General features: G+C 40.3%; 1 protein-coding gene across 1 annotated transcript in view; it reads right to left on the bottom strand.

Annotated features, from left to right (window-relative positions):
- Lcp1 (lymphocyte cytosolic protein 1) overlaps positions 1-13,573 on the bottom strand; it is a 45,014-nt gene that overhangs the window by 25,856 nt on the left and 5,585 nt on the right. Inside the window, exons 3-6 of the mRNA XM_004640263.2 lie at positions 3,049-3,136; positions 2,342-2,505; positions 2,052-2,181; positions 576-708 (exon numbers count right to left, since the gene is read on the bottom strand). Coding sequence (XP_004640320.1) covers positions 576-708; positions 2,052-2,181; positions 2,342-2,505; positions 3,049-3,112 — 491 coding nt within the window. The 5' untranslated portion in view covers positions 3,113-3,136. The remainder of the gene's footprint in view (positions 1-575; positions 709-2,051; positions 2,182-2,341; positions 2,506-3,048; positions 3,137-13,573) is intronic.

Below are 13,573 nucleotides of genomic sequence, written 5' to 3'. Positions count from 1 at the left end.
TGGATTGCTTCAGGTACCCTATTGCTATTCTCAAGGCTATTTACTACCATGGTAGAGTGTGCTCAGATGGAGCAGAGCAGCCCATATTCCAAAAATAACTGCTTCTAGCCTAGTGTGGCAGGGCACACCTGCAATCCCAGCACTCCAGAGACTGAGGAGGGAGGACTGCAAGGTTGAGCCCAATCTGGGCAACTGAATGAGACACTGACTCAAAATTTAAAGATATCAGTGATAGATGACTCAGAACAAGGCTCTACCATCAGTCTCTACTGCCACAAAAACAAATGACCACAACAATAATTATTTCTGGCTGCATTACCAGATGTCTATGTATCCACTCATCTCTATACTGTATGCCCCTCCTCTCCATCCAAACATAGTAGTTTTATATTTTTCATTATAAAATGCTTCTGAGACTGGTTTGCTATTTGGTCCTGAAACCAAAAGAAAGTCCACAAAAGTATTCCTAGTAGAGCTGAGCACCAAAGAAAGTGGGCCTGGGAGGCATACAGGGAATTGTTGACATTGCACAAAATGAGCAATTCTTTGGAAAACAAGAAGGAAGTTTTATTTACCAAAGAACAATGCCATCTCCAACCGCATTAAAGAGGTCGTCGGTGTTTGGATTCATTGGGATGACATGCTGACAATCAGGATCATTTTCAAGGGCTTTGTTTATCCAGTTGACAAAGGCATACTTTTCTTCCTCTGCAAGTAAATGATTAAAGTGACTTATTTGCAAGGTGAAAATGAGATAGAAACAACATTATTCACCAGGACCTCAGATTCTCAAGCTCAGCAGAGACATTACAAGGTTACCCAGCCCATTATCGTTCTGCCTCATTATTTATTGGCATTTAAGCATCTAGGATCACTTGGGGAAAAGTCTCTTATAATTTTCTGAAATTGAATTAAAGAGCAAGATTCAAGTGCCTCTCCTTATATTCTGTGTCATGTTCACCTTGATAAACTCATCAAAACTGACCCTCGCATCTTCATCCAGATTGCCTATAGCTTATATTCTTTACAAGTCATAAAAATGTACCAAGAAGATTAGAATAAAACAATAAGAAAACATATGGGTTATACTTGGAAGCAAATAAACATTTTTATTATATTTTCATATTGTAGAAACAATAGAAATATTCATGTAATAACTTAAATATAAATGTGGCCTAATGCTTATAAAATGAAACTTGGGGTTCTGCCCATAACCCTGCTGATTTAAATTTTGCATTCCCATGGACAATCCCTACAATATCTGTAGGCTTCTTTACACAGATATAATGAACCTGCTGTGAAATGCAGTATTTGTGGTATTTTTCTTTCCTATCAGTAAAGCTGCCACAGGTTTCTCTTAAAGTTTTAGTAAAATTTCTAATTATGCCTTACTTCCCAGCACAGAATTTTCTGAATTGTGTGTCGCTGAAAACAAGTGTCTGTTGGAGGAATTCTGACTCACAAAAGCTTGGGAAGCACTGTGTAGCAAAGAGAGTAAGCTTTGTCTTAGCAACTATAGGCAACATTCAATCACAAATTGATTAACTACTGTTTTAAAGAACTCAGTTTGAGAAATGTTGGATAACTGTACTGGTTGGGCTATTAAAAGCTTCCATTAAGGATGCTGGATGGGAGCCTCCAGAATAAATGCACCACTTTCTTGTGAATCAATGAAAATACAGTTTTTTGATTAGTCAGTAGGCATTTAAAAAATCATTATGTAGAAGACAAAAGAAGTAGCTAATTTTATCCATACAATTTACAAAAGGATTGTTGCAGCATTTAAGGTATTTTTAAAAATGTTTATGATATCATTTAGTTTGGACCCCAGTGGAGCTAAGGCTGCTCTCTCCTATATCGCTAGAAATGGCCCACTTACAGGAAGACAGCTGGTAGGCCACAATCATGCTCTTTTATGTTTGCTTTAATCCTTTAGGTTTGAGTCCCAGGTTAAAAATTCGTAGCCCTGGAAGGTCTGAATCTTTTACCCTCAAATCTCTCAGTCCCCAATACCACCTTTACCACCTTCCCCACCCATTAGTGCAGCTTACCTGAGTAGGAATGTTGGGTGCCAACACTAGACTGCTCGGAGGTTCCACCAATTGCACAAATGCCCTCCTTCTTATTGATTGCTTTTCTAAACGTCTTGGCAACATCTGTGCTTTTCAGGCCATGGAAGACCTACAAAAATATTATGTAGTTTTAGAAACTGAGCAACAGTCGAGAAAAATCACACAAGAGTATATAATGATGAAACAAGGAGGGTAGTGATGTCTCCTCATTTCTTGAAACTTAGATGCAAGTTTCAAGTGCACCTCCTTGTGTTCTGTATCATAGTCACCTTGATAAACTCATCAAAGCTGATCTTCCCATCTTTGTCTAGATCACCTGTAGCCATCAGATTTTCTACAATCTCTCTGACTCTGTACCCAGGCAGAGGCAAGCAGGCAGCCTTGAACAAGTCATTCAACTCATTACAGCTGATGTAGCCGTTGCCATCCGTATCTGTAATGCAGAAGCAAAGTGAGGCATCAGAGCAATCCAGAGACAGCATTTAGAGAGGTCAGAGGAGGCTGGATGGCAGGGGAAGAGTAGGGGGAGCGATGGTTTAAGGGTTGAGGCCTGACCCTCTGAAAGGGTCAAAAATCTCTGGAGAGGCCTGTAGCTACTTGATACAGGCCTTAGCACCACTCTAACATCTATAGTAAAAGAATCATAATTTCAAAACAGGCGTTTTGGCAATTGAATCTGAGAGAATACTTATAGAAACTCATCACACAGACACAGTAACAAAGGGTAAAAGAACACTTGTCATAGTATTAAGGGAAAAGAATGGAAGTGGACAGTGTGCTGCGAAAAGCCTACGGGTGGCACAGAGTCCATAGTCTAGGTTTTGATTAAGGAGTTTTCTCAGAGCCAACTTCCTCTCAGCTCCCTCGTCCCATCCCTCCGTTCTCTTGTCACTGTTGCTATTTTGCTCTGCGACCATTCAATTGAATCCATCAGTAGAGGGGAGATGGGTGCAGCCGAGGTACCAGGTCTACTCACCAACTTTGGCAAATGCTTCCCTGAGCTCCATCATTTCCTCATCGGACACTGATCCTCTGGCCATTTTGTACTGCTTTGTGTAACAGATCTTGGAAGGAAAAGAACACAGGGATGACTTTTGTGCATCTTAATTCTAAAAAATATCATGTTTACAATCAATGCTGTTTATAAAATGAAGAAACGTTCCTCTGTATTCCGCATGACTTGCAGCTGCCATAAGTCAGAGGTAGGCTTTCCTGAGCTCCACAGGTAACAGTCTCCAAGGACAGTGCTCAACAACTTATCCTCTCCCTGGATCCACAGACTGCTCCTCACATCAAGCAGGAGAGCTGATTTTCCACTCTTTACCTGGGCTGATATTGTGATTCCTTTGACTATGAGAACATACTGAAAACAATGCCTACAAGAAGAAACTTGCGCTTCCTTTCTTCTGGAGTGCTCATTCTTGGGATACGCCTCCTTGGGACCCAACTACCATGAAATGAGAGAGATGTTCAAGCCACATAAAGCCATGGTGAAGGAGAAATGGACGCTCTGGCTACCAGTGCATGCTGAGCACCTAGCTGACAGGCAGCACTAACTGTCAGCCGCTTGACTAGGTCATTTGGAACTTCCTGGCCCATCTGAGTACCCAGATGACTACAGACCCAGCTGGTATCACAAAGAACAGGAGAAAGAATTGCCCAGATAACACTTCTAAATTGTGTGAGTAGTTTATCACGTAGCAATAAACAACGAAAACATAAATTCTTTTTTAGAGATATCTCCATAACCATGTTTTAAAATAATATTTTGGACCAAACCAACAGGTATATTTTATAAATTCAAAAGGAGTCAATGAAAATTCTATGCAGTAATGGAGGAAAGGAAGCTGATTCTCTAAAATTTTCTATATGGAAGACTGAGGTACTTTGTAGTTGTTTTGTTCTCTGTCTTGCAGAGAAATTTGCTAGTTTGAACAATTTCCTGTTCCCTGTGCATTCCTGCTGCCCTCTAGTGTGAAGGAGGAGAATCACATAGCAAATGGATTACATTCTCCAAACGCTTAGCTAATCCACACATACCAGCATAGTTCAAATGGAGTTCCACCGCAATTTGCCTGATTTCCTGGTAGAGAGTTTATAAATGGAACAGGTGTGTGGAAGATGGAGTATTTCTAAGTATAATTACATTTTGGACATGCTAGTAAAATATCCTACTTATAAAAGTAGGTCTGGGGAGATGACTCAGTAGAATAAGCACTTGCCTGGCAAACACAAGGGCCTGAGTTTAATCCCTGGTTCTGCCAAAATAAATAAATAAATAAATAAATAAATAAATAAATAAATAAAAATAAATAAGTAGTTGCAGAATCTCTAAACATTGGCCAAAGAAAACAATGGTTGTTCATTTTTAAAAAATAAGGTTATTTTTTAAATCGTAAGAAAATCAAATAATTCCCTAAACTGAAAAGGCCACAGATCCTGTCCCTACTACTGAGTTCTGAGTCTCAGCTTATTGGTAGCTGGTATTTTCCAGGCCTGTATTGACAGGGAAATGACCTCACTCGAGCTTCTTGAAGTATGAATACAAAGACCATCTGCAGGAGTTGACTGTACAACACAGTGCTGCAGAATGCACAGGAGGAAGATTGTTCTGTATGTAAGCATGGGAGTGGGAACAGTCTTTCTGAGGGGCTTTGTCTCTGATTAAAGACACAGTGAGGAGGAGGTGGCCTGCGCAGAGGGAGATGCTCACGGGCCCTGATCATTTCTGGAGGTGTAACGCCACCCCGTCAGCATCATGACTCAGTTCACTAACACCCACTTATGTGACCTGCGAGGCTCTAGGGGTATCTGCATCTGGGCATCACACCACAAGGGAGCTTTGCAATGTGCCCCACTTTTCCTGCAACTTGACTCTGTGGTTAAAGTAACACTGGATAGTCAGGATCCCAGTTCCTAGATCTGCCTCAGTAATTTGGGCACATTCTCAGTGGGAAACAATATCGCTTTCAAAGTTATCAAAAACCTATAGGTAACCTGAAACGTATCAGCTAGAACAACATGAATTTGCAATCTTTAGCTTTAGACTTCAATGACCAAAGAAATAAAATAAACACAATTCCAAAGAAAAAAAATCCCCATAGATTTTTAAAGCACTGTGATCTCTAAATGCCACCATCATATCCAAAACCACTATGACATTAAAATATCCAAAGAAAAAAGTTTTGCTTTCCCTAATGTCACCTTTATTTTACAAAGTAGACCCTATAAAAAGGGAATCTAACTTTGAGAAAAAGTCTAACTTGTACATAGAGACCAACTCTAAAAAATACTTAAAATATGATTATTTTAGAGGAATAAAAATTATAAAGAGCTTCAAACAGAGATGGCCATTTAAGGAAACTCTTATGAATCCTTTTACTAAGTTAAAATCTCTACATTGTCTTTTTCTTTTCTGGCAAGTACACTGATTCTCCCAAGGGCTGCTTTAGGGTACAGAATTCTTACCTCCTCAGTCACTGATGCAAAGGCTAGGGAAGGAGGCAGGGGAGGGCCCTTCAAGCTGAAGTAATGGCTATCCTCTGATACAAGCTGGGACCATGTCAATGCTCAGGGGAAGCCAATAGGCCAGATTACTACAAATCTGATCATCTTGACATAGCTCTGGAAGCTTCTGTGCTTTGTCCACTCATTTGAAGGGTCTTGAAGCTATGCAGAGCCAGGAAACAACTCTGTCTAGAAAGTTGCCAAAACCAGGCAGAGCATGAGTGCATCTCAGTGTTTTGGCACGTCTATCCAGCCTGTGCTATAAACTATGATACTTCTGGTACTAACATCTTGAAAATCCATAGCTACTATGCATGTGACATCATACCCCAAGGACTTTAAAATCTTTACTTCCCTGATAAAAGCTCAGATTATTTTAAATATATCTTTTCCAAACAGTTGAATTATTATGGTTTAGCACGTTATTTACTACTGAATTATCACATCAATATCACATGTTATTCATTCATTTTTCACTCTGCTAAGCTATCAGCAGAGCACTAACCTCTGGCTGCTACAGTGGGGGGTACAAGCATTGGGGACACAAAGACTGGGTCTTCTGAAGCCCACAGTTTAATGCCAAGCTTCAGATGCCACACATAGATTATGATCACCTTATTAGAAATGGTTAACCCAATGGAAAATGTTCTCAAAGTAAAAATAATGAACATGCAAAAATATTAAACATAGAGCGTAGAGGACAGAAAAGGGCTAGATAAAAGATGTGATCATAGAAACTTACCAAAAAATAAAATATTGAATGTGTAAGTCCCAAACAGCCCATGCAATATAGATACTGAATTAACACACTTGAAGATCTCCTCAGGAACCCAAGCTAGCATAGGCAGGGAGTGGAGGAAAATGCCCCACTGGGCAGTGAAGAGACTGAGCTTGCTATCTGCTGGTGTAGACTCAGAGTCTCTCCTGTCCTCTGGGCCTCAGTTTCCTCACCCTTAAATCAAGAGCTGAAGATCCTTCCATGATAAAAGATCCCAAGTCCTATGCACTAGCTGGCAAATACATGTACAAACTAGAACCAGATCAGGGCGCATTGCAAATGAGCCAAGAAATAGCTGCTGTCACTCATTACAGTAGGGCTGTGTCCAGAGGGGGATGTCTCCTGTGAAGTATGGGGGGCACACTTCCCCAGCCTACCCACAGGGCCTTCAGGCTCTTTTCTTGCTCTTACCTCAGCAGCAGGCAAGACTTTGTCCAGAGCTATCTCCTTTCTGACCCCAGGCAGATGCCTAGTTCTCAGGTGCTCAGCTGAGGAGGGAAGTTACCAGAGCAGCATGTGGGACCTGTTTTCTGGGACGTCACCACACATGGTTTAAGGCACGCTGACCCAGTTCACTCCTGGTTTCTAGGCAAGAGTGTATGCCAACTGTCCCAGAAAGTTATCCACTGTTTGCTTGGAAATATCCAAATAAGGACATTCTACAACCTCTCCAGAGACTCGCATCCCTACCTTGTAACCTAAATATTTTCAGGTATGGTTAAATTTCCCTTTTTCTTGGACAATCCCAGAGGGACTTCAAGGAGCTGTCTGGTTCATTCAAATATCATCGCCTGTCCTGGGAATGGCCAGCAGGTCTGTTTTTATTCTTTTAATCTGTTTTCCTGGGACATTGTTAGTTTTCTTGGATAACTCTACTATATGATTCAGTAATCCCACTGACTGGCATATATTCAAAGGAAATGAAATAAATGTATGGAGGAGACATCTGCACTCCCAAGTCCACTGTGGTACTATTCATGATGGCCAGAAAGAGTGACAACTTTAGTGAAGGGAAAGAGAAAGTGTGTTTGGTATAAATACAACGGGATACTAGTCAGCCTTTTTAAAAAATAAGTCCTATCATCTTCCAGAACACAGATAAGCCTGCAGAACATTGTGGTAAGTGAAGTAAGTCAGGCACAGAAAGACAGACACCACATGATTTCCCTTATTTGTGGTATCTAAAACGTGAATCTGTAGAAGTTGAGTGGTTGGGAGAGTGGGACAGTCAATAGATGCATGGTTAAAATTAGAAGAAATAAGTTCAAGAGGTCTATCACACAGCATAGTGACTGTAAATGATTTACTGTTCTCTCTCTCTCTTTCTCTCTCTCTCTCTCTCTCTCTCTCTCTCTCTCTCTCTCTCTCTTTTTCTCTCTCTCTCTCACACACACACACACACACACACACACACACACCAGAGTGGGGACTAGACACAGGACCTCATATTAAACAACATTCTCAGACATTATTTTTTGAGATGGAGTCTCCCTAAGGTGCTCAGGTTGGGCTCTACTTGTACAATTCTGCCTCCCAGAGTTTCAGGATTTAGGCATATATTAAAAAATGTTAAGAGTTGATATGAAGTGCTCTCACCATAAAAATAATAATGTAAGGTAATGCATTCATTAATTAGCTGGAATTAAACATTTTACAGTATATATTTTGAAATGTGTTGTATATGATAAACATATGCAATTTTATATGCTGATATTAAAAATCAATACATTTGGAGAATAAAATACTCAGAACATGACAACAAAATCTATAATAGCAACTCTATTTGGATGAGTAGAAGCAAGATGATAGATAATAAGGGAATCCTGTGTACTATCCTTGCAAGTTTTTATAACTAAGCTTATTCCATCATGAGAAGTTTAAAGAAAAGAGAATAAGAGAGATAGAATGTTTACCTGAATGTACTTTGCATACCATTACCTAGACGATGAGATCCACCTTCTGGTAATTCTAAGCGTCTGCCATGAAGCAAATCCACACACTTACACATTTATTCTTTCCAATGTTATCTGCCAAATAGGTGCTAAATAGTAGGCCTTTGATTAAATGCTGACAACATAAAGATATGAGCCAGAGAGGGTGACTAAAGAGGAGACTTCTTTGATGCATGGTAAGAGCTTAAAACTACTATTTCCTGAGGAACCAAAGATGACCCTAGATTCTGTGACTCTGGGCCTAATACTAAGCACTGGACATGTCCTCCAGAGTTCTCATGATGGAAGCATCAGTGCATCAGTGCTGAGAGGTGGGCTCCAATGGGAGAGCTAAGGCAGAGCCCTTGTGGTCAGCTACTGTCATGATGGCTTTGCCCCGTGCCCTCACTTGCATGTGCCTCCTTGCCCTCCTCCTTCTGCTGTGGGATGATGTAGCCACTGCATGTGGCCCCTCCTCAGCCACGAGCATCCCAGCCTCTAAAGCCATGAGAAATAAACCTCTTACTTATAAAGAATCCCATCTCAGATACTGTGTTTTATAGAAGGAGATGGACCTAGATTCCCAATAGATGAGTAGGAGACTACTTTCTTTCTTTATGTAGGATTGCTAATCCATATTCTTTCTGTAGGAAGCCTTATTTATTTACAGTTGGCCAAATGACAAATGATAAGACCAGCTAGATGATAATAATAGTAGTTAATGTTTGTTAAATGATTAAAATGATTCATATACATTATTACACTTAATTCTTACCTCAGTCCTATGGAGTATTTTTCTTATTCCTACTTTACAGATGAGGGAACTAAGGTTAAACAACTGGTTCAGAGTCACAGCTCTGAACTGGAATTGCCTCCTGGCTTTCCCAGCATCTCTGACCTTTGGATTCCTGCGTCTCAAAGTTTTTTGCCCTTCTTTATGTTTACAGAGAAGGAAACGCCAAAGGTCAAAGCTCTGACCTCATGCTTATTATAGTTATACATGCGTCTGTAACACTTTACTCAGAACTGGTGCTCTTCAGGGGAATTCTATATCTCTCTTCAGCTCCTCAACATCTTAAAGACAGTGGCAAGGGCAATATCACCATCAGAGTTGGTCTTCCTGCCTATGTGCACCTGGCTCCAAGGGACAGGAGTCCTCACTGTCAGTGGCTTTCACACCTCAACCATCCACTGGTGTTTCATAAGGCATTGGCCTTGTCCTAGGCACTGAAAATATAGAGTCTCATTGGTCTTGAGGGTGAAGGAAAATTGTCAAGCAAACAAAAGGCTATACAACATGCGCACTTTAAAGAGTGTATCATCATGGTGCTGTGGGAGACCAGAAAAGGGAGCACTTGACTTGGAAAGGAGGGAAAGGGAAACATCTTGTATGTTTCACCCAGAGTCCCAGATGCCCCTCTGGGTTCTGGAGGTCTGGCACATGACACCAGAAGCAACTGGGATTGAGATTAGCTGATTTTAAGTTGAACAGTCAAGGGGCTCTGGGCTCTGTCTTCTCTAAAATACTGACTCTGGAAAGTACCTTCTCAGAGTTGAGGAAGTATGGCCAGAATAGAAAATGTACAATAATCTTAAGAAAGCTAACCACATTGTGAGTCATGAGGAAGAAGAGACCTTGGGGACCTAGGGTGGAAACCACTGCTGAGGCTCCCTCTCAGGTGCATTGGTACACAGGGGCAGGTTCTGCCAGCCTGCATGTTCTCTTCCCCTGCTGGTGCGCTAGACATTTTTCTCCATCATAGTTGGACCTGAAAAACAGTGAGACAGCGTATGGTGCACACGTGTGTATCAGGACTTCCTATTTACTCTTACAGTGTGATTTCATGGTTCCTTGGAGCTACTCCTCTAGAATCTCTAATGATAACCTCATTTTCAGGGGGAAAAGAACAAAACAAAACCTTACAGATAAATGAGAAGGATTTATTATTTTTTATATTTTGCTGCCTTAGACTGCCTTAAGGGCGGGTCTGGTAAGAAACAGGGAGCTGGGAGTCAATGGTTCCCTGTGCCTGACAGGTGCTTAAACAAATGAGCTAACTCATAAGCCTCCCTTTACAGATAAATGGAGACAGACAGTTTGTATTAATTTGATGACCGTACTTATCTTGACTTTTAAATAGAGCCACAATTAATTGCAAACACTTACCATGGGAAGTGGTATAACATTTTTAATTTTAAGTTGCAAAAAGATAAATTTAATTGGCTAAGCAGGTTAGTCTAGTAATTTCATAACTTATATTATGGACTCTGTACTATAAAATCTTCAAGCATCTACATGTTTTTCAAATGTCTGGTATACCAGAAGATCAATCAAAGGTAACATCAGAATCCTTTCCTGATAGAAAACGTGGCATTAGGAATAATCATGCATTATTCAATCACAGAAAGGAATATTTAGACTAATTATGAGTCACCTAATGGATAATATTAGAGGATATAATGGACTTTAAGCAGATATGGTTTGCACCTTTAAGAAACATAAAATGAAAAAGAAGCAAGGTTTGAATCTTGACTCTTCAAACTAACTCTCCTCAAGCCTGAGTTTGGTCGTCTGCAATAAGAAATAATAATGCCAACTGTTCACAGATAGCCATTTGTGGAAATGAAAGAGCACTGTATTTCAATTACTGGGCATGATCTAGCAAAGGCAGTGTGGTGCTTGGTGTCTCAGTTGTACTCACTGACTGACAACATCAGATAATGAAGGTGACAGTGGACCCAAGCACGTCCCCCGCAGGTAGACAGTAGTTGTTTCATTTTATACATGAAAAATCTGAGCTTCAAGCTTAAAAGATGTTTAGCAAAGGCTAAAATGTGAGTCCAATGTGGTCTTCATGTGCTTACTTTCCCTGATACTACATCTGTCTCTTTCATGCATGAGACCAGCAAACCCTCAGCTCTGAGATTTGAAACACCCACAAACTTTAGAAAAAAGACATTGGTATGATCTTGGAGTAGGAACTGAAGCCCAGAAGTGAAGGCAGACGTGAGAGCTTCAGGGAGAAAATCGTATGATCATCACCAGGCAGGTAAAGTATAGACACAGCCATTCTCAATGAGCGCAGGGAAACACAAAGAATTAGTGATCTATTTATGAGGTTTCCACACAAAAGATGATGAGACAGGGGAAACTTTAAAAGGTCCTCCAAGGTGCCTATTACATTTCATCTTTCTAAAAAGGACATTTTTCAGTGAGTAAAAGCCTTTGGAAAAACACAGGAATTTTGATTTACATATCTAAGACAAAGTATGCTCAACAATGAAAAGCTATATATATATGTTCACTTTTTTCTTTACTTTCCTTTGCATCTGTTGCCTAGCTTTCTCCATAGAAGTGTATAATCCACTCTTGTTTCTTCCAGTCTGTCCTTCCTGGGAAGGCAAACCAGTTGGAGTATCCTTTATGCAAACTGCTTGGGATCAGAAATATTTTAGATTTCAGAGATATTTTTTAGATTTTGTAATATTTGACCTAGGCCCAAGTTCACCATCCCTAATCCAAAAATCTGAAATCCAAAATACCCCAAAATCTAAGCCTTTTTGAATGTCATATCAGCACTTACTAGTTTTGAGTTTCAGAGCATTTTAGATTTCAGCTTTTCAGATTAGGGATGTTCAAAGGTATCAATAATGTCAAGGGGGTAAAAAGAACCTACATTATAGAATTTTCCACCATTTATTAACCAAGAGTTAACTCATAACCCTAAATTCTGAGGAAAGATAAATAGAGAAAACATAATATTTTATACAAATACATTTGTGGAGCTATTTACTTCATATGTTTAGATATATAACTTGGATAAATTTTAGAGATAACTACCAGACTGAGGGAACAAAATGTAGGTTATTAGTAGAAAAAATATTTTTAAAAAACAAAATGTAGGTTATTATTTAAGTGCATAGTAATTACTTCATTAATCCACTTCCCTCTGGAAAGAGAAACCAGAGACGAAAAAGAGAAACCAAATTATCTGGTAGATTGAAATTCACATTCATAACTTATCTGTTGTTGGATTTGTTGTCTTCAGTTTTCTACTGTGGAGAATGTAATCTCTTTCCCACTTTAGCTCAGCTATCAGGAAGATGTGTGAGTGTGCGCACGCATGCGCTGTGGCATTCATCTGTCCACATAACTGGCAGTAGACTAAAACCAGAATCAATGCTGCAACCACAGAGCTGTGGCTTTGCTACTTCCTCAATTTAACAGCTTTTCCTTCCCTATGAAAAAACAACTGTCATATTTTGAGAAATAGCCTCCTTGTAGCTTGTAAGTAGGGCCAACACTGTCTTGGCTCTAATGAACAAAACTTTAACTCTGTAAGTGGGTCATTTTTAACCTCTGTCCTACTCACAATTAAAACCATCTTTCATTCTTTCAAATTTTAGGACACCTATAATTATCCATTACTGTACAATTATAGATCTGTGTACTTGGGTGCATTACTAAATTTGTTCATGATTGTCAGTCACAACAGCCTAGAAAATGTGAATGCCATTTGACTAAAATGATTCTAAACTTCTAAGACTAAGAAATCTTTAAAGTTTTGGGTGTAGATGCACAGAGGCTTGTAAGGTGGTACAAACCAAATAGTCAAGTTATTATGGTTTATATCTAGGTACCTCCCCAAAGCCACATGTGCTCACAGGTGGGCCTTTGGGGAGGTGACTGGATCATGGGGATGTGGGACTCATCAGTGGACTCATCCACTGATGAGTTTATAGCTAAATATGATGTTGAGAAGTGGAGCTGGGTTAGGAGAGGTACACCAGTGGGGCATGGCCTAGAAGTGACAACCAGCCCTTGGCTCCCCCTTGACATTCCCTGCCTTTCAAATGCCATGCCATGAGCAACTCACCTCCATCATGCCCCTCTACCATCCTCTTGGCACGATATGGGCTGAAACCTCTACAAACTGTGAGCCACAATAAATCTTTTCTCCAGTGATGAGTAAGTGATTAAGACAGAGATGCACAGAAGGGCTGAGTGGGTGGTGATGGTGAGAATGCAGAATAATCTGTATCCTAAAGGCAATTACAATATGAAGATACTTCTTTGTGGGGAAATTATGATTATCTGAGCTCAACCTGAGAGTTTAGGCACACATAAGAACCATGGGTTCGGGGCTGGAGAGATGGCTCAGTGGTCTAAAGCACCTATTTAGAACAAGCTTAGTAAAGCATCAAGGGACCGCGGTTCAATCCCCCAGCACCACATGCCAGCCAGCCCCGCCCCCTGGTGGGCTGAGCTGGCCACACACACACAC

Source organism: Octodon degus, unplaced genomic scaffold, assembly GCF_000260255.1.
Source record: "Octodon degus isolate 3935 unplaced genomic scaffold, OctDeg1.0 scaffold00122, whole genome shotgun sequence".
NCBI lineage: Eukaryota > Metazoa > Chordata > Mammalia > Rodentia > Octodontidae > Octodon > Octodon degus.
Note: the sequence above shows the minus strand (reverse complement) of the source record. Positions and strands in the feature narration are given on the sequence as shown.